The 18,015-nt window shown below is 40.9% G+C and overlaps 1 protein-coding gene and 1 long non-coding RNA gene across 4 annotated transcripts in view; one reads left to right on the top strand and one right to left on the bottom strand.

Moving 5' to 3' along the window:
* Positions 1-5,849: 5,849 nt before the first annotated feature.
* On the bottom strand, positions 5,850-11,567 carry LOC129643410 (uncharacterized). Of its 2 annotated transcripts, none has more exons than XR_008710296.1 (3): positions 11,271-11,567; positions 10,726-10,856; positions 5,850-5,953 (listed from the first exon to the last, which is right to left on the bottom strand). It is a non-coding gene; the product is annotated as an uncharacterized LOC129643410 (long non-coding RNA). The 2 variants fall into 2 exon arrangements; XR_008710295.1 differs by lacking the exon at positions 5,850-5,953 and adding an exon at positions 8,031-8,569.
* VGLL3 (vestigial like family member 3) overlaps positions 11,538-18,015 on the top strand; it is a 56,695-nt gene continuing 50,217 nt past the window's right edge. For both annotated transcript variants that reach the window (XM_055567834.1, XM_055567833.1), the window contains exon 1: positions 11,538-12,197. In XM_055567834.1, the coding sequence (XP_055423809.1) occupies positions 12,072-12,197 (126 nt within the window). In that variant the 5' untranslated portion in view covers positions 11,538-12,071. The remainder of the gene's footprint in view (positions 12,198-18,015) is intronic.

Here is an 18,015-nt window from a genome sequence, read left to right as displayed (position 1 = left end):
TACTCCATTGTGTATATGTACCACCGCTTTCTTATCCATTCATCTGCTGATGGACATCTAGGTTGCTTCCATGTCCTGGCTATTATAAACAGTGCTGTGATGAACATTGGGGTACACGTGGACTCTGTTGGAGAGGGAGAGGGTGGGAAGATTTGGGAGAATGGCATTGAAACATGTATAATATCATGTATGAAACGAGTTGCCAGTCCAGGTTCGATGCACGATACTGGATGCTTGGGGCTAGTGCACTGGGACGACCCAGAGGGACGGTGTGGGGAGGGAGGAGGGAGGAGGGTTCAGGATGGGGAACACATGTATACCTGTGGCGGATTCATTTTGATATTTGGCAAAACTAATACACTTTTGTAAAGTTAAAAAAAAAAAACCAAAAACTTATGGTTACCAAAGGGGAGGTGTTAATTTCTAGGATTGTGTCCGAATTTTTGCAACCCCAGGACTGTAGACTGCCAGGCTCCTCTGTCCATGGTATTCTCCAAGAAAGAATACTGGAATGGATTGCCAGTTCCTCCTTGAGGGGTTCTTCCTGACCCAGAGATCACTCATCCCTTATGTGTCCTGCATTGGGAGGCAGGTTCTTTCCCACTGGTGCCACCTGGGAATAACTGAATCACCTTGCTGTACAACTGAAACTAACACAACATTGTAAATGAACGATACTTCAATTTAAAAAATGTTTAAAAACTGTATAAAGTGTAATATGTAATATGACTTATGTACATTGTGAAATGATTACTATGGTAGGTTTAGTGAACATTCATCATCTCATATAAATACATTAAAGAAATTTAAAAAAATATTTTCCTTGTGATGAGAACTCTTAGAGGATTTACTCTCTTAACAGCTTTCAGATATAATGTCAATTATCTCTACATTGTTGCACATTACATCGCTAGTACTTACTTATAACTCGAAGTTTATATTTTTTGACTACCTTTATCTAATCCCACCTAGCCCCACCCCAACCTCTGGTAACCACAAATCTGATACTGCTTTTAATAGATTATGAAAAGAACCAAATAGAAGCTAAAAATTAATAGGACTTTTCAGGAAAAAAAAAAAAAAAAAAAAAAAAAAAACTTCTCAATTCTACCGAAGGAGGAAATTTTGAAGCTACTTCTTTAATCCCTAGCAATTAATTTTTTAAATGCACTTCAGAACTTTCAGGAGCTCCCTACCCATGTCTTTCCAAACCAGTTCTTAAAGCCAGAAACTCAGGTTCAGCAGGAAATTTTAATTAAATTGACCCATTAGACAAATAATTGATGAAGGAAATTTCTGTGAGCCTTATTAATTCTGTTATCTATCTTTTTATCTCTTTCACAGCACAAACACATAAAATTAAATATAAATATAGACCATTTTGCCAGACTTAGTGCTCATTAACTTTTATATAAAGTATGGTATGATGATAATTTTTTTAAAAACATGTATTTTGGAATCAGACCTGGGGTCAAATCCTGACTAGGCACTCACCAGCTAGGTAATCTTTAAGCTATTTAATTTTTCTGACCTTTAGCTTTTTCATATCTAAAATGGTAACACCATCTAATTCATGGGATTTTTGTGAAAATTAAATGAATAAGAGAAAAAGAATCTTAGCATAAATGCCTGGTTCATTGCAGGTGCTCATAAAATGTGAGTTCCCCTTTTCATCATCTTCCCCATGAAGACGCGAAAATATTGATCCATATAAACCTACTACATTATTCATCTTCTCATAAAGCACATGCTTTAAATCATCTAACAATTCTATAATGTATATTTTGGATGGTGAAACATCTACTGCTAAACAAAGCCTATCCCTATAACTGTGACAATATTGAACCTCAAATGAAATTATCCTTTCATAAAGCATACAATCATGATTTCATTAAGTATGATATAGTAGTGAATATGAATGAAACATGGGCTTCCCAGGTGGTGCTAGTGGTAAAGAACCCTTCTGCCAAGACAACAGAGGTAAGAGAAGTGGGTTTGATCCCTCAGTTGGGAAGATCCCCCGGGGAGGGCATGCCAACCCACTCCAGTTCTCTTGCCTGGAGAATCCCCCTGGACAGAGGAACCTGGCAGGCTACAGTCTATAGGTCGCACAGTCAGACACAACTGAAGTGACTTAGCATGCATGCATGAATAAAACATATATTTTATTTCTTCATGGATCATAGTGAGGAGACAGGAAAAAAAAGAGGGGGTTAAAAAAGCCTATATATGAAAATAGGATAAATACTAAGAAGGGGATGTGAGCAGGCTGTTATTGGAGAGATTAGTGGGGGCAGAATGGGGGTGCACTTTAAATTGAAAAATGTCTTTGAGGAAGCATGTTTAATCTAAGCTCTAGATGGTAAGTAGGCCAAGTGGGGGGAAATTTTTTCCAAGGAAAGGGTGCATGCAAAGACTTAGGGAGAGGGCTCATTGGACGGAAGCAAGTGGTAGGATGACATGTGCTAGAACAAAATTGCAGAGTGGATAGGAGGAGATGGGTAGAAATGGTACAGGTTAGCTGGCAGAGGCAGAGAGAAAGAAACACAGAGAGAAAGAGAAAGAAGGGAAGAGAGAATTCATGATTAAAAAAGCATTATATTCACCAGTGAGTTAAAACTTAGTAGAGCTAGCTGGATTAAGAGTCAGATGGGAGACATGAATCCTTTATTATTATTCCTTGAGTTGGTCTAAATTCCTACTTGGCTTCCCTGATGTCTAGGACTGTAAAGAATCTGCCTGCAAAGCGAGAGACCCAGGTTCAATCCTTAGGTCGGGAAATCCCCTGGAGGAGGAAATGGCAACCCACGCCAGTGTTCTTGCCTGGAAAATCCCATGGACAGAGGAGCCTGGCAAGCTACAGTCCATGGGGTAGCAAAGAGTGGGAAACACTTTCACTTTCTCTTATATATATATATCTTAATCTGAGTATGATATTAGCATTTAAAGATTGGTTTATGTATTTTTTTAAAACGACGTGGTTCCTAAACATGGATCAATTTTTCACCTGGTGGTCAAAGAAAAGGCAAATTTTTCAATGCTGGAGGTTAAATTGTCTGTTGAACTTTCTGAGACACAGTACATGTGATTTTGCGGGGGTTTGAAGAAATGTTCAATAATAATTTGGGACATGCATAGTTTCACTTGCTTTATTTATTGACTTTCAGTTCAGTTCAGTCACTCAGTCATGGCTGACTCTTTGCGACCCCATGGACTGCAGCATGCCAGGCCTCCCTGTCCATCAGCAACTCCCAGAGTTTACCCAAACTCATGTCCATTGGGTCAGTGATGTCATCCAACCATCTCATCCTCTGTCATCACCTTCTCCTCCCACCTTCAATCTTTCCCAGCATTAGGGCCTTTTCAGATGAGTCAGTTCTTCTCATCAGAAGGCCAAAGTATTGGAGTTTCAGCTTCAACATCAGTCCTTCCAATAAACTGATTTCCTTTAGGATGGAAGGGTTGGATCTCCTTGCAGTCTAAGGGACTCTCAAGAATCTTCTCCAACAGCATAGTTCAAAAGCATCAATTCTTCGGCACTCAGCTTTCCTTATAGTCCAACTCTCACATTCATACATGACCACTGGAAAAACCATAGCTTTGACTAGACGGACCTTTGTTGGCAAAGTAATTTCTCTGCTTTTTAATATGTTGTCTAGGTTGGTCATAACTTTCCTTCCAAGGAGTAACTGTCTTTTAATTTCATGGCTGCAGTCACCATCTGCAGTGATTTTGGAGCTGAAAAAAATAAAGTCAGCCTCTGTTTCCAGTGTTTTCCCCATCTATTTGCCATGAAGTGATGGGACCGGATGCCATGATCTTAGTTTTCTGAATGTTGAGCTTTAAGAACCCCATATAAGATATATTTCTGTTCCATGAGTCTTGGGCTCTGGGCTAGATGCTAATTTTTGTAAGTAACTTGCATATAGAGGTGATTTGAAGATGGATTAGATCTCAGGATGAGGGGATAGAGTAAGATGAGGAAAAAAAAGCCCAGAAAAAAAACTAAAAAACTCGATATTTTGAGTTTAAGTAGAGGAACATTTGGTGAAGGAGATTGAGAAAGAATAGCCAAAATATAAGAAGACAGATTATCAAAGAAGGGCATAATGGTAGGATGTCAAGAGAAGAGGTAAATTTAAGGAGGGATTAATCCACAGTGTCAAAATTTACAAAGCATCAATTAGGATGAAGTTAAAGACATAAATTTAGAATTGTTAACATGATCATTACTGGTGACATTAATAAACTTTAGTGGGGTGATGAGGCAGAAATATGATTGTATATGGGTGGAAGAGTGAATAGAAAAGGAGAAAGTGGATTTTTGAGGGTTGGTAATGGTGGATAAGATAGGAGACAGTAGTTATAAGAAGATGTGGGTCAGCATGCCAGAGGAACACAGTGAAGTTGCTGGGCACTGAAGAGAGTACCCTGAAGGCAGGTGATCTAAGATGATAACTGCGTAAGTGGTTTAACTGTTTTACATGGGACTTTTGATCTTCTGTTTTTATGTCTATTCTACTAGTATTATCAGCATCACCTTTTGGTCCAGACAACTAGAGTCCCTCCTTGGCCCCTGAGATTTAGAGAGCCTCTCCTCAGAGGCAACTGTAGGGCAAAGGGGACATGCCCACTGAAGTCCTCTCTTCTAGCCTCTCCTGCCCCCCATTACACTGGTGATTAGTTTCCTACTGCTGCTGTAACAGATCACCACAAACTCAGTGACTTAAAGCAATATAAATTTATTGTCTTATAGTTCTGGGGGTCTGAAGTTCAAACTGGTGTGGTTGGCAGGATTGCATTTCTTCTAGAGACCCCAGGGGAGCCTACTTCATGCCTTTTCCAGCTTTTAGAGGCCATATACTTCTTGGTTCATGTTTCTTTTCCATCTTCCAGGTCAGAGATGGCCTGGAGAGTCTTTCTCACTTCCTGTCAATAGGACACTGACTCTTCTGCCTCCTGCCTACCCTCTTAAAAAGACACTTGTGATTACTTACACTGGGCTCACCCAGATAACCTGGGATCATTTTTCTATCTTAAAATCCATTCATTAGTAGGCTAAATTCCACTGCAATCTTAACTCTCTTTTGCTGTATAAGATAAACATATCCATAGGAATTATTCTGCCTAGAACACCTATGTTTTTGTACTCAAGGGTTGACAGCTTTGTGAGTAGATGAACCAAGTCTACTTCCTCAGAGCCATACTTGCCAGAGCAGGATGCATTATCAGTGGGCTCAGCTGAGGCCAGAGGGCTGGCCAAGAATCAACTCTTTATACCCTAGGAAGAATGTTTGGATACACATGCTGAGCCATCTAACACGTGCGCTGCAGATCTCATTTGTTTTCTCACACTAAGACTCTAAGCTAAAGACAAGCCTAGCTGTCATCCTTCTAAAACAAAAGGCAGCCCCTGCTTTGCCCTATCTTATCCCAAGAGATATTGGGGAGATCCACTTCAAGTTACCCCTCCAAAAGAAACTGGTTTGCAGGGTTCACCTCATTAAATTCCAGCTGGAAAATTTGGAAATATTCTGGGAAATTTGGTGGGTGGTGCCAAAAATATAGTGACTGTAAATCCCTGACTCAGAGAGATGGAAACATTGAAGGCCATCTAAGTATTCTATTGGTGGTCTCCCAGGTGGTGCAGGGGTAAAGAACATGCCTGCCGATGCAGGAGATACAAGAGATGTGGCTTCATTCACTGGGTTGGGAGGATCCTCTGGAGTAGGAAATGGCAATCTGCTCCAATATTCTTGCTTGGAAAGTTCCATAGACAGAGGAGCCTGGCAGGGCTACGTCCATGGGGTTACAAAGAGTCACATACAACTGAGCATACACTCATACAAGTATTCTATTAGAGCCACAGTGGCTGGGATATGAAACAGTAAGAGGATAAACACCAGATGGGCTTGAGTTTCACGTCACTCAACCAGAAGAGGAGTGGGGTAGACTGAAAGAAGAAAATAAAGATAAATGAGTAATTTTTGAGAAACTTGAACCCAGAAATGCAAATCATCAAATTCCATCCTATTACTATGTTATTCCAAATAATTGTGACACCTCTGCATGACAGATATGAAAATGAGTACATCATTGGTCAGATTGAAATTTCTGGTCTGGATGACTCACTACTGTCAAATGCAATCAGCCTACATTCCCCCCAACCCACTCCTTTTTCACAACTCTAGGTTCACCAAAAGATGACCTCATCTAGAACCTCTGCTTATATGCAGTAATGAATATGTACACGTATGCACACCCACATATATATGTGTGCATGTAAATAAATAAATATATATATGTATATATATATATATATGTGCATGTGTGTGTGTGTGTGTGTGTGCATGTGTTTGTTTATATATATTATTGTGGGTGGTAGAAAACTGAACTAAGAGTCCAGAGACTGGGATGCTTTGATATTAGTTCTGCCTCCATTTCCTGTCTGACTCTTTGTGACCCCATGGACTGCAGCACATCAGGCTTCCCTGTCCTTCACCATCTCTCAGAGCTTGCTCAAACTCATGTCCATTGAGTAGGTGATGCCATCCAGCCATCTCATCCTCTGTCCCCCTCTTCTATCTGCCTTCAATCTTTCCCAGCATCAGGGTCTTTTCTAATGAGGAGGCTCTTCCCATCAGGTAGCCAAAGAATTAGAATTTCAGATTAGCATCAGTCCTTCTGATGAATATTCAGGATGGATTTCCTTTAGGGTTGACTGGTTTAATCTCTTTGCGGTCCAAGGGACTCTCAATAGTCGTTTCCAACACCACAGTTCAGAAACATCAATTCTTTGGCATTCAGCCTTCTTTGCGGTCCAACTCTCATATCCATACATGCCTACTGGAAAAACCATAGCTTTGGCTAGATGGACCTTTGTTGGCAAAGTAATGTCTCTGTTTTTGAATATGCTGTCTAGGTTGGTCATAGCTTTTCTTCCAAGAAGCAAGTATCTTTTAATTTCATGACTGCAGTCATCATCTGCAGTGATTTTGGAGCCCAAGAAAATAAAGTCTCTCACTGTTTCCATTGTTTCCCCATCTATTTACCATGAAGTGAAGTGACTAGATGACAGAATCTTTTTTTGAATGTTGGGTTTTAAACCAGCATTTTCACTCTCCTCTTTCACTTTCATCAAGAGGCTTTTTAGTTTTTCTTTGCTTTCTGCCATAAGGATGGGGTCCTCTGCATATCTGAGATTATTGATATTTCTCCCAGCAATCTTGATTCCAGCTTGTGCTTTACCTAGTCCAGCATTTTGCATGATGTACTCTGCATATAAGTTAAATAAGCAGGATGACAATATACAGTCTTGATGTACTGCTTTCCCAATTTTGAACCAGTCTGTTGTTCCATGTCTGGTTCTAACTGTTGCTTCTTGCCCTGCATACAGGTTTCTCAAGAGGCAGGTAAGGTGGTCTGGTATTTCCTTCTCTTGAAGAATTTTCCACAGTTTGTTGTGATCCACACAAAAGCTTTAGCATAGTCAATGAAGCACAAGTAGATGCTTTTCTGGAATTCTCTTGCTTTAGATCACTTGTTTGCTTATCTTTGAAAGAAGATGTTATAAACTAGGTGATCTTTTTTATTCTTTTCTATTCTAAAACCCTAAACTTCTACCTAGGGGAAGTCAGACATATCTTCTCTCCTACAAGGACTCCAACTTAGCTTTCCTTAATAGGAATTATCCTACTTCTCTGTCTGGGCATAATTTATCTTCATTTTCTTCTATCAGTGCAGGATAGGGAGGAAGAAAGACACCAAAACATATATATTGCATTATAGAAAATTTTGCCAAACACCTCCAGACTTTTGAGCCTATGACATTAGTGTCCAAGAACTATGTCTTAGTCATACATTAAATATTTGCAACATACTAATCAGAGGCTCTATGGGGCACGAGGAAGATGCAGAAATTGGAGCATGAACATGTTCGAGCTAGTTCTGCTTTTATTTTCTAAGTCAACAAATAGAACCTGAAAACCTTCTAAATGTTAGATATACAAGATATATATGATTCAGTGATAATCTAGTGGAGGAGACATATCATACACATAATTGTACAAAAATAATCAGTTTTAGATATATTATCTGAAGATAAAGTTAGAAGTGTTAAGTGACTATACTTCTTCCTAGAAAGGGAGGTCTCAATTCAGATGGCTGAATGGACAGTTGCAGGAGATGGTGACATAGGTAAGAATGTTAAAGAGTTGGGACTGTTAAAGAATGTTAAAGAGTTGGGACTGGGGAAATTTTTCTAAAAAGAGGGGCAAGCATCATTACTTAGTTGGATTTGCAGTGACTGGAATGGAAGAGAATGGACAAATGGATCAGAAGAGGTTTGAACCTGGGGCCTGGAAATCAGGTAGGTGCCTCTTGCAGGATTCTGGGTGAGAGATCTCCCAGTGAACTAAGGATCATAGCAGCAGAGATAAAGAGATTAAGCAAGAGAGTCAGTAGAAAGTATAAGTGGGGATGAAATGGTCTCCAAGACCATATGTGGAGGCTGTGATGTTGGATGATACCCAGATTTCCAGCTCAGCAACTAGGATGGAAGTTTCAATACCTGAAATGGAGATCAAAAGAGGAAGATCAGGTTGGGGCTACGGGGACAATATTAGTGCCATTATGACTGAGGTCCTACAGAAGATCTGTGTGGAGCCATCTGGACTGAAAAGATGAAATTTGAAACAGAGAAGATGGGTATGACCAGTGGTTTTCAACTTGAGAAAAAGCAGTAATAAGTATTTTAAATAAATTTGTATATGTCTTACTTATTGCCACCCTATTTATCTAACTTATACACAGACCACATCATGAGAAAGGCCCGGCTAGAACAGTTATAAGCTAGAATCAAGATTGCCAAGAGAAATATTGCCAACAGCCTCAGATATGTGAATGACACCACTCTAATGGCAGAAAGCAAAGAGGAACTAAAGAACCTGTTGATGAAGGTGAAGAAGGAGAGTGAAAAAGCTGTCTTAACACTAAACATTAAAAAAAACCCCTAAGATTATGGCATCCAGCCCCATCACCTCATGGCAAATTGTTGCTGTTTTTCAGTCACTCAGTCATGTCCAACTCTTTGCAACCCCCATGGACTGCATCCCATCAGGCTTCTGTCCTTCACTGTCTCCCAGAGATTGTACAAATTCATATCATTGAGTAGGTGATGCCATCCAACCATCTCATCTTCTGTTGTCCCCTTCTGTTGTCCCTTCTCCTCCTTCCTTCAATCTTTCCCAGCATCAGGGTCTTTTCCAGTGAGTTGGCTCTTTGCATCAGGTGGCCAAAGTATTGGAGCTTCAGCTTCAGCATTAGTCCTTCCAATGAATATTCAGGATATATTTCCTTTGGGATTGACTGGTTTGATTTCCTTGCAGTCCAAGGAACTCTCAAGAGTCTTCTCCAACAACACAGTTCAAAAGGATTACTTCTTTGGTGTTCAGCCTTCTTTATGATCCAACTCTCATATCCATACGTGACTACTGGAAATACCATAGTATTGACTGTAGGGACCTTATATTTCATGGCAAATAGAAGGAAGAAAGGTGGAAGCAGTGACAGATTTCCTCTTCTTGGGCTCTAAAATCACTGCAGATGGTGACAGCAGCCATGATACTAGAAGATGATTGCTTGTTGCCAGGAAAGCTATGACAAATCTGGACAGTATGTTAAAAAGGAAAGACATCACTTTGCTGATCAAGGTCCATATAGTCAAGACTATAGTCTTTCAACTAGTCACATATGATTGTGAAAGGTAGACCATAAAGAAGGCAGAGCACCAAAGAATTGGTGCTTTTGAACTGTGGTGCTGGAGAAGACTCTTGAGAGTCCCTTGGACAGCAGGCAGATCAAACCAGACAATCTTAAAGGAAATCAGCCCTGAATACTCATTGGATGGACTGATGCTCAAGCTCCAATCTTTCAGTCACCTGATGTGAACAGCTGATTCATTGGAAAAGACCCTGATGCTGGGAAAGATTGAAGGCAGAAGAAGAAGAAGGGGACAGAGGATGAGATGGTTGGTTGGTATCACTGATGCAATGGACATGAACTTGGGCAAACTCCTGGAGGGAGACCTGGTGTGCTGCAGTCCATGGAGCTGCAAAGAGTCAGACATGACTAGGCAACTGAAGAACAACTGATAGGAATATATCCTCTGTTACAGAAAGCACAATGTCTAAGTGGTGAAAGCCCTTAATAAATATATTCTTAATTTTCAATTAATCAGAGAATGAGCAAGTGAATAGGAGCTACTATGAGTAGCTAACAGTTCCTATCCAGTTACTACAGTTTGTATATTTGAGTGTATGAGAGAGGGCATGTGTGAGGGTACATGTGTTTATATATTTGTGTGTCTGGCTAGTTATATATAACCATACACACATTTATATTTATAATATTATAAAAATTAATAATGTAAACAGTATGTTAGTACTATACATGAGTATTAGTCTGCTAGGGCCTCCATAACAAAACATCACAGACTGTGTGGCTTAAACATAGAAATTATTTTGTCACTGTTTTGGAGGCTAAAAATTTAAGATCAAAGTACCCTCAGAGTTAGTTTCTGGTGAGGCTTCTCATCCTGACTTGCTTCTCACTAGGTATTACAAGCCTGCCAAAGCAGACAGACCTCTGGTATCTCTTCCTCTTCTTATAAACACATCAATCCTAGATTAGGACCTTGTGTTCATGACCTTTATTAACCTTAATTACCTCCTGATAGACTGTGTCTCCAAATACAGTCTCATTGGGCGTTAGGCTTCAGCATGGTAATTTTGGGGGGCCACATCTGTCCGGAACATCAGTACAGTTGACATCCAGATTAACTTCTCAAAGGCTAGTTCCTGCAAACAAAAAGAGATTGTTCTGTGTTACATATGGAGGGAGGGATACACTCGGTCAGAGACTTTTTTTCTTTACAAAGTAAGTATAATTCTTTTCTACTTTACTTGATTATATTGAAATACAATTATATTGGAGAAGATTGTAAACCACTTGCAAATAAATCTTTAAACAACAGCTGGATGTAGGTTTAATCGCGTGTCACTGTTTGTTATTTTATGGAAACCAGGTTGAAAAGGCCACAAGAGGTTGACATCCCACAGGAGGTCATACCGTGAAGGTGTAAACTTAAAGCGGAGATTGTAGAAAACCGGGCTGCATTCTTGGCATGTGTGCTCTTGCAAGGAAGTTAGCACTTATGGTTATATTTAATGTAGGAGCTAATCCCACTTCATTTTGCGCCTGCTTTGTTTTACCTCTCAGTACACTTGGCCTTCATTTAGCCTCGGCCTCTACGTTGGTGTTCCCTGTAAAATCTCGGTGCTGGGAAGCCCTCGCCCCGGCGGCCAGGTGACAGGAGATGGGCTGGGAATCCGCGGAGCTTTTGTAAGGGCGTGGAGCCTCTCGCATACCATTCCCTCCCACCATCACCCCACTGCCGGGAGGCGGAGAGGGCTTCCAACTTCGCTCCAATCGGCGGCCGGTCCTCCCCGGGGTCCCCCTGCTGGGCGACCGGCCCGCCACCGGCCGAGTTGGAGGAACTTCGCCGAGCTCCGCTTCAGACCCGCAGAAGAGAGCGCTCCCTCTCCTTCCCGGCCAGCCCCCTCCCAGTGCCCCCGCCTCCTGGTCCTCGCCCAGCCGGGAGCGCCGGTGATAGGACGAGCCCCGGGCGTGCATTGTGTATATGCAAACCAGAGCCCGGCTCCGCAGGTCTGCCCAACCCCGGCCGGCGCTCCGCAGCGGCTGGCGCGGCGGTGGGCGCCAGAACCCCGCACTGTCATGTCCCCGCCGCGCGGCGGGCCATTGCGTCCCCGAGTCGCTATATAAGCGCAGGCCAGGGGACACCCAGAGGGGCTGAAGATGAGGGTGCCCGCGCATGGGCCCCCGCTAACTGCCAACTCCTCCCGAGCCCGAGCGGCGCGCGGAGCCCGCGGCCGCCGAGGACCCGTCTTGGCCGCAGAAGCAGCTGGAGCTGCGACAGAGGCGGCGGCGGAGCCCGTCGCTCCAGCTCGTAGAGCCGCGGCCGCAGCCCCGGGGCCGCCGCTGCCCCGGCTGCCATGAGTTGTGCGGAGGTGATGTATCACCCCCAGCCGTATGGAGCGCCCCAGTATCTGCCCAACCCCGTGGCAGCTGCAACCTGCCCCACAGCCTGTTACCACCCGGCGCCCCAACCTGGCCAGCAGGTGAGTCACCGACCGGGCAGCCTGCCGGGGGCGGGGGCGAGGGGCACGGAGAGTATCGGTCTGGGGCTCCCGCGACGACGTCCCTCTGGGATGGGTGGCGCGGAGGATGCTCTGAGAGTTGCGGGAGCGCCCTTGAACAGAAAGCCATCGGAAGAGAAGGGCAAAGCAGAGTTTCTGGAAGGACGAGCAGCCAGGTGGCCGACGGGTGGGGATTCCAAGTGAGAAGTTACCTGGCTGGGGGCTTCAGTGAGCTGTGGTCATAGCCACCCTAGCTCTTAGGGCTCAGTTCTTTGAAGCTCACCAAGGGCACCTGTTTTAAGAATATGTGAGTAAACTTCCTTTAAACCAAGTATCTTGTTTCCTTTGAAAAGGTGGAGTGTACTAGGGTTTTCTTGATTAAAAGGATGAAATGCGTCACTGACACAGGGAAGGCTATCCGGATAGTGAGCCCACGGAATGTCTCTTCTGGGACTTTTTTGGTGGAACATGGGTCTAGTGTGATATTCGTCAAATTATATTAGAAGTTCTCTGTAAAGTCTGTCTTCTTCCATACTGTGACTTAGGGGGCAAGTATTGATCCCCAAATCCCTCATCTATTTTTAATTCCATCAAAGCACAGAGGTGCTATGGTTCAGTCTATTGGACAGAACCCTCTCCTTTCCCAAGCCAAGAAGTAACCTTGGATCACTGGATGCTGGATCTCCACCATGCCAAGAGTGACTTGAATGCTGTTAGATAAGAAGGGTTCAGGAACTAGGGAGATGATAGCGTTCCTTTAGAAGGGAGAATAGGGTTCTGGGGAATTTAGCACTCGGTATCCCTGGATGTTCCTTTCTGGATGCCACAGAGTGTCAAGGGTTAGTCAGCCTACATAAAGCACATACATGAGCACGTGGCCAGGGTGTACCAAAGTAGGGTCCTCAGACTCTGGGAGTTAGGCTGGGTTGGTTTGGTGAGACTTAAAAAAATGTGATTTATATACTCTGAGGTGGGATCTAGGTGCGCTTTTAATAATAACATCCACAGTGTTTATTGATTTTTTTTGTTTGTTTGGTTTTTAGTTTCTTAAAAACCCTGTGTTTTATTGTGGTCTTTAGGGTTTGGCTCTTTAATTAACCTGGTCATTTAAAATATTTCCTCTACTTCTGTCTCTTTACTAGATTTATTGTGCTACTCTTTGGAAAGAAATGATAACTTCTGTTTATAATTTAGGGACTGAAATTCAGCTGATTCTGGAAGGGTACATACTCTAGATTCATCTGGTGAACAGTATGAGCTTAACCAGGACAACTAAGGCAAAAGAGGAAGGAGCCTCACTCTGTGGCTTTTTTTTTTTTTTTTTTTTTTAATATTCATCAGCTTCAGCATTTAAAAGCAAGATTACTTTTAGGGAGGGGAATGGGAAAGCTCTGTGGTCAAGGGTAATAGGTTAAAACATTTTGGTTAGGCTCTTTGTTTACATTCTTTGGCTTTAATATAAAAGATATAGGTAATGGAGAAAACCATTTAAATCCAAGTCAGGCAAGGGATGCAAAGAGACATTGGATATCTGTTTGTGTGTTTTGTGAACACTCTGTTTCAGATGAACCACCCTCTTCTTTCCTTTCTTCCGTTGCAGACACTGTAGAGGCCTTCAGTTATCAATTGAAACATAGATGAGCAGTAAACTCAAACTTTACTAAGCATTCATAAAGGTATTTTTCCCCATCAAAAATAACTTTAGCAGACTACTTTTGAGTAAGATTTTATTTTCTAGAGTTGTGGAAATAGTTGCATTAAAATATGAATATTTAGTGAGGGTTAGAATTGGAATAATTTTTTGAGCTAGAAAATAAAGTTTGGTACCAGAAAAATTGTAAATAACTAATCATGAAATATAGTTTTTAATAAAAAATGACTCCAATGTCTTATCTAACTTTTGCAGTAGCCCCGGAACTCAGTTCCCAAATTGCATTCTTTTGCTAAGACCATCAACAAATCAAAAAATGAGCTTTCTTTTTCACTTGAAATGTCTACCTTGATGAGTATCATATATTAGTAAATAGTAATTTCTGCTACCCTTTGGGCTTCTGTAGATATTGTTTAAGTAGGCGTTAGGCTGAGTTGAGCTTAAGAACTTTGTTGAGAAGTGTGCTTGAAATTTTTATGTTGCTTTTACTACATTAGCTTGTTTGAGATTATTTTGTTTTGTGGAGTAAAGAAACTATTTGACTATAACTGGCTAGCAAAATAAAAGACAGTAGTGTAACTCCTATTCTTTTACTGTCAGGAGTTTATTTTGATGACCTATATTTTCTGTTGGAAAAAAGATTAAATCAGGAAATTGTTATCAAGCTGACAACATTTTTAGACTATGTGGTGTGTGGGTGAAGTGGGACTAATATTGACTTGTCCTCAACGTAGTCATCTGAGAATACATATTTTGGTTGTTTTTGCATTCCATAAGTTTTTATCATTATTATCCATGAAGATTGTTTTCTCTGCACATGGAAAGTGACCCCTAGTAGCATCTTGCCTGAGAGACAAAAATAAGAGCTACAAGCCCTACTACATTAAAAAAATTGATTTGTTGAGGCCAAGAAGCAGAAAAAGTGATAGAGTGACAAAGTTTAATCATCATTTAGAAAATGTTAGAAAAGATAGCATTAAAGTTTTTCTGTCACTTCTGTATATTCAATTATTGTAGTGTATCTTTGTGATTTTTCCCTCAAAGCCATATAGCTCTGAAGTCCTTGTAAATTATTATGTCATAATGGTTTGTTACACTGGATTTTAAACTTAAGTATATTTTCCTTTTAATGTATGATTATATAGCAGAAAATTCTTTTTGAAATAGTAGAACTTCATACTCCAGGCACATGTACTCTCAGCTTTTCCCCTAAAAGCACAGAGTATGTTTGAAATCTTAAGTTTTATTTTTTTTATTTGAACATACTATACATTGTTGGTGGGTAATAGGTTAGCACCTTATGTAAATATACCTGTAGAGTCAATTTTATAGTCCTTGACGTTACTTCCTAGAAACTGCATGGCTGTGCATACATTTTAGTGTGGTTTCTAGAGCCAGCATTTGTTGAGGGCTGCTAAGCTCTCTGGTCCCTGTGCCCACCATTTCTTCCTAGCTCGAAAGTATCAGCGCCTACTATCTCCTCAGGAGAACTCTTGACCCCGTCTCTCAGCACATGCTCCAAAGGCATGATGATACTGCAGAACATGTACAGAAAGGAATGTACTTCTATCCTAGTAGTGACAGTAGGAAAAATGAAAAAAAAAAAAAAAAAACAACTCAAGATATGTGTCAGGAAAAATTGAGGGAAATAATGTGAAATCATAAATTCCCTTCATACACTGTGGATTCCTCATCTTGAATGCGGGCAATCTGTGGTTGTCTAAAATCTCCCTCCCCCTCCCCCCATACTCTCATAATGTTAACATTAGGGAGATACTTAAAGCAGAGCTTTCAGAACTGGGTAGTACATAGACGAGGCAGTGAAAACAGAGGAGAATAACCCTTGTTCACTAATTGTGCATAAGGGTTTTTAACAGTCACACTTTGGGCTTCATATATGAGTATATTTAATCTCCCCTCTTCCAGGGTGACAGCTGGGTGACTATACATGCATGCCTCCACTTAAGAGAATTAAAAGTCTTGGGAGGCAGAACTCCAGTTATAAGTTTGTAAGGGATTTTTCAAGCTCTTTCTCTGGCCTCTGCCACTTTGGTTAGGTCATAAAAAGCTTTCCGAGATTCTGTTTGTTAGGGAAAAAAACCCTGGAAAACACACACTTCAACCCCTCCTTTTCCAGATGCAGAAATGCATGTTTATAGGGCTGAAATACCTGACTAAAGATTTCAAAGCTAATGGGTGACAAAATTATGACCACCGGATGCCCTGCTCCCTAGTATAGCATCTTTCCACCATACCATGCAGTCCCCTAAGTTTTTTTTTTCTTGCTATTGTGCAATAGACTTATTTTTGTCTTTAGTGCTCCAAATCAACTTTTTGATAAAGAAGATTAATATGCAGTAGATTCTTTGGCCTTGGGGCTTGAAATTCTTTCCAAGTCCTTGGTAGTGTACGTTTTTAGTTTAGGCATTCCAAAGTCCTTTTGCAAGCATTTGTATAATGCTAATGACTTTTGCTATGCATGTTGCATCCTTTGTTGATGAAGCAGAATATCAGTTAGCAAATGAACATGTATTTATTTGAAAATAATATTCAGGAAGTGGTATTAACAGTCAGCTTTAGGTACCTTATATATCATTGCTATTCCAACATAAGTTTAGATTCATTAAGAGAAAAGCATATAATTACATTCTAAATAGTTTTAATACACAGGCCTCTTATTTAAGTGGGAGGATCTAATTTTCTTGCAACTGTAAGCAAGGACTTAAGTGGATTTGTAAGAGTCCATACAGGACTTCTTTGAGAAAGAACAGCCTCTCTGATTCCATACTACACAAAATAACTTGACTGTAGAGACTGAGAAGTTTCAAGTGCCTCAGAGCTTTATGCTCCCAATAACTTTCCAGCCAGAAAATTCAAAGCCAGAAGGAAAATTAAACTTTAAACTAACTAAACTGAACTGTTGTCTCTGGCAATCAACCAAAGCGGAGATTACAATACCGATAGTACAGGCAGGCTGGAAAGCCATAAATTCACATGCAGTAAGGCTTCATTCACCAGAAAACCAAATGCCAGGACAAGGAAGCATTCTGTGGAAATTTAAGTTAAGGATATTTTCTCTCAGTGCATGGAAGTCCTTCTTTACCTAGTGCTTGGTAGAGGCTCACATCTCACAGAGTTGGAGAGGACCGGGAGATGATAAAGGGAATGAGGGTGATCAGGAGGTAGAATGATCCTTCATGGTACCTCTTTTCACAACTACAGAAGAGATGTTGTGCTGACCCAGTTTGGCAATATGTACATTTCTATCTTATATCTTTCTGTGCAAAGGGGATTTTCAGTAAGACTAAAAATATTATGCTCGGCTATTATACAGAGTGAAGTCAGAAAGGGAAAAACAAATATTGTATATTAAAGCATATATATGGAATCTAGAAAGATGGTACTGATGAACCTATTTGCAGGGCAACAGTGGAGATGCAGACATAGAGAACAGACATGTGGTCACAGGGAGTAGAGAAGGAGAGGGTGGAATGAATGGAGATAGTACCATGGAAACATGTACACCACCATATGTAAAATAGCCAGTGGGAATCTGCTATATGACTCAGGGAACTCAGACTCAGGCTCTGTGATGGGGTGGGAGGTGGGAGGGAGGTTCTAGGGGGAGGGGACAAAAATGTATACCTATGGACTGATTCACATAGACGTATGGCAGAAACCCACACAATATTGTAAAGCCATTATCCTTCAATTAAAAATAAATAAATTAAAAAACAAAAACAAAACAAAGAATATTATGTTTGGAATGTTTAAGTCACATTCTAAAGTGAATTTGAGAAGTTAAGTGACTGCTGTTCTAAAACCTGGACACTTAACTTGAATCTCATTCTCATAGGCCCTATTTCCAGTTGGCTTTAAAAAGAAATCTCAAAACTGATAAATCTAGTAATATATAACAATTTATGGTATTATCTCTAGGAAAAACATCTTCATTCAAGAAACAAAGCTCTCTAATACTTAAGTTTCCCGACTCTGGCAGAGACCAGTGAAGGAAATAATTTTGGTCAAAACTCTGCACTGAATCTTTCAAAAAGCACCTCTTTCAGCAGCTGGTTTTCTACTTTAGCTATTCATTTAGGAAGATCCTAAGAATGCCTTGAACGATTAGATACCAACATTTGCTGCTAG

The sequence above is a fragment of the Bubalus kerabau genome, chromosome 2, assembly GCF_029407905.1.
Source record: "Bubalus kerabau isolate K-KA32 ecotype Philippines breed swamp buffalo chromosome 2, PCC_UOA_SB_1v2, whole genome shotgun sequence".
Taxonomy (NCBI): Eukaryota; Metazoa; Chordata; class Mammalia; order Artiodactyla; family Bovidae; genus Bubalus; species Bubalus kerabau.
This window is presented reverse-complemented; position numbering and strand designations above follow the sequence as displayed.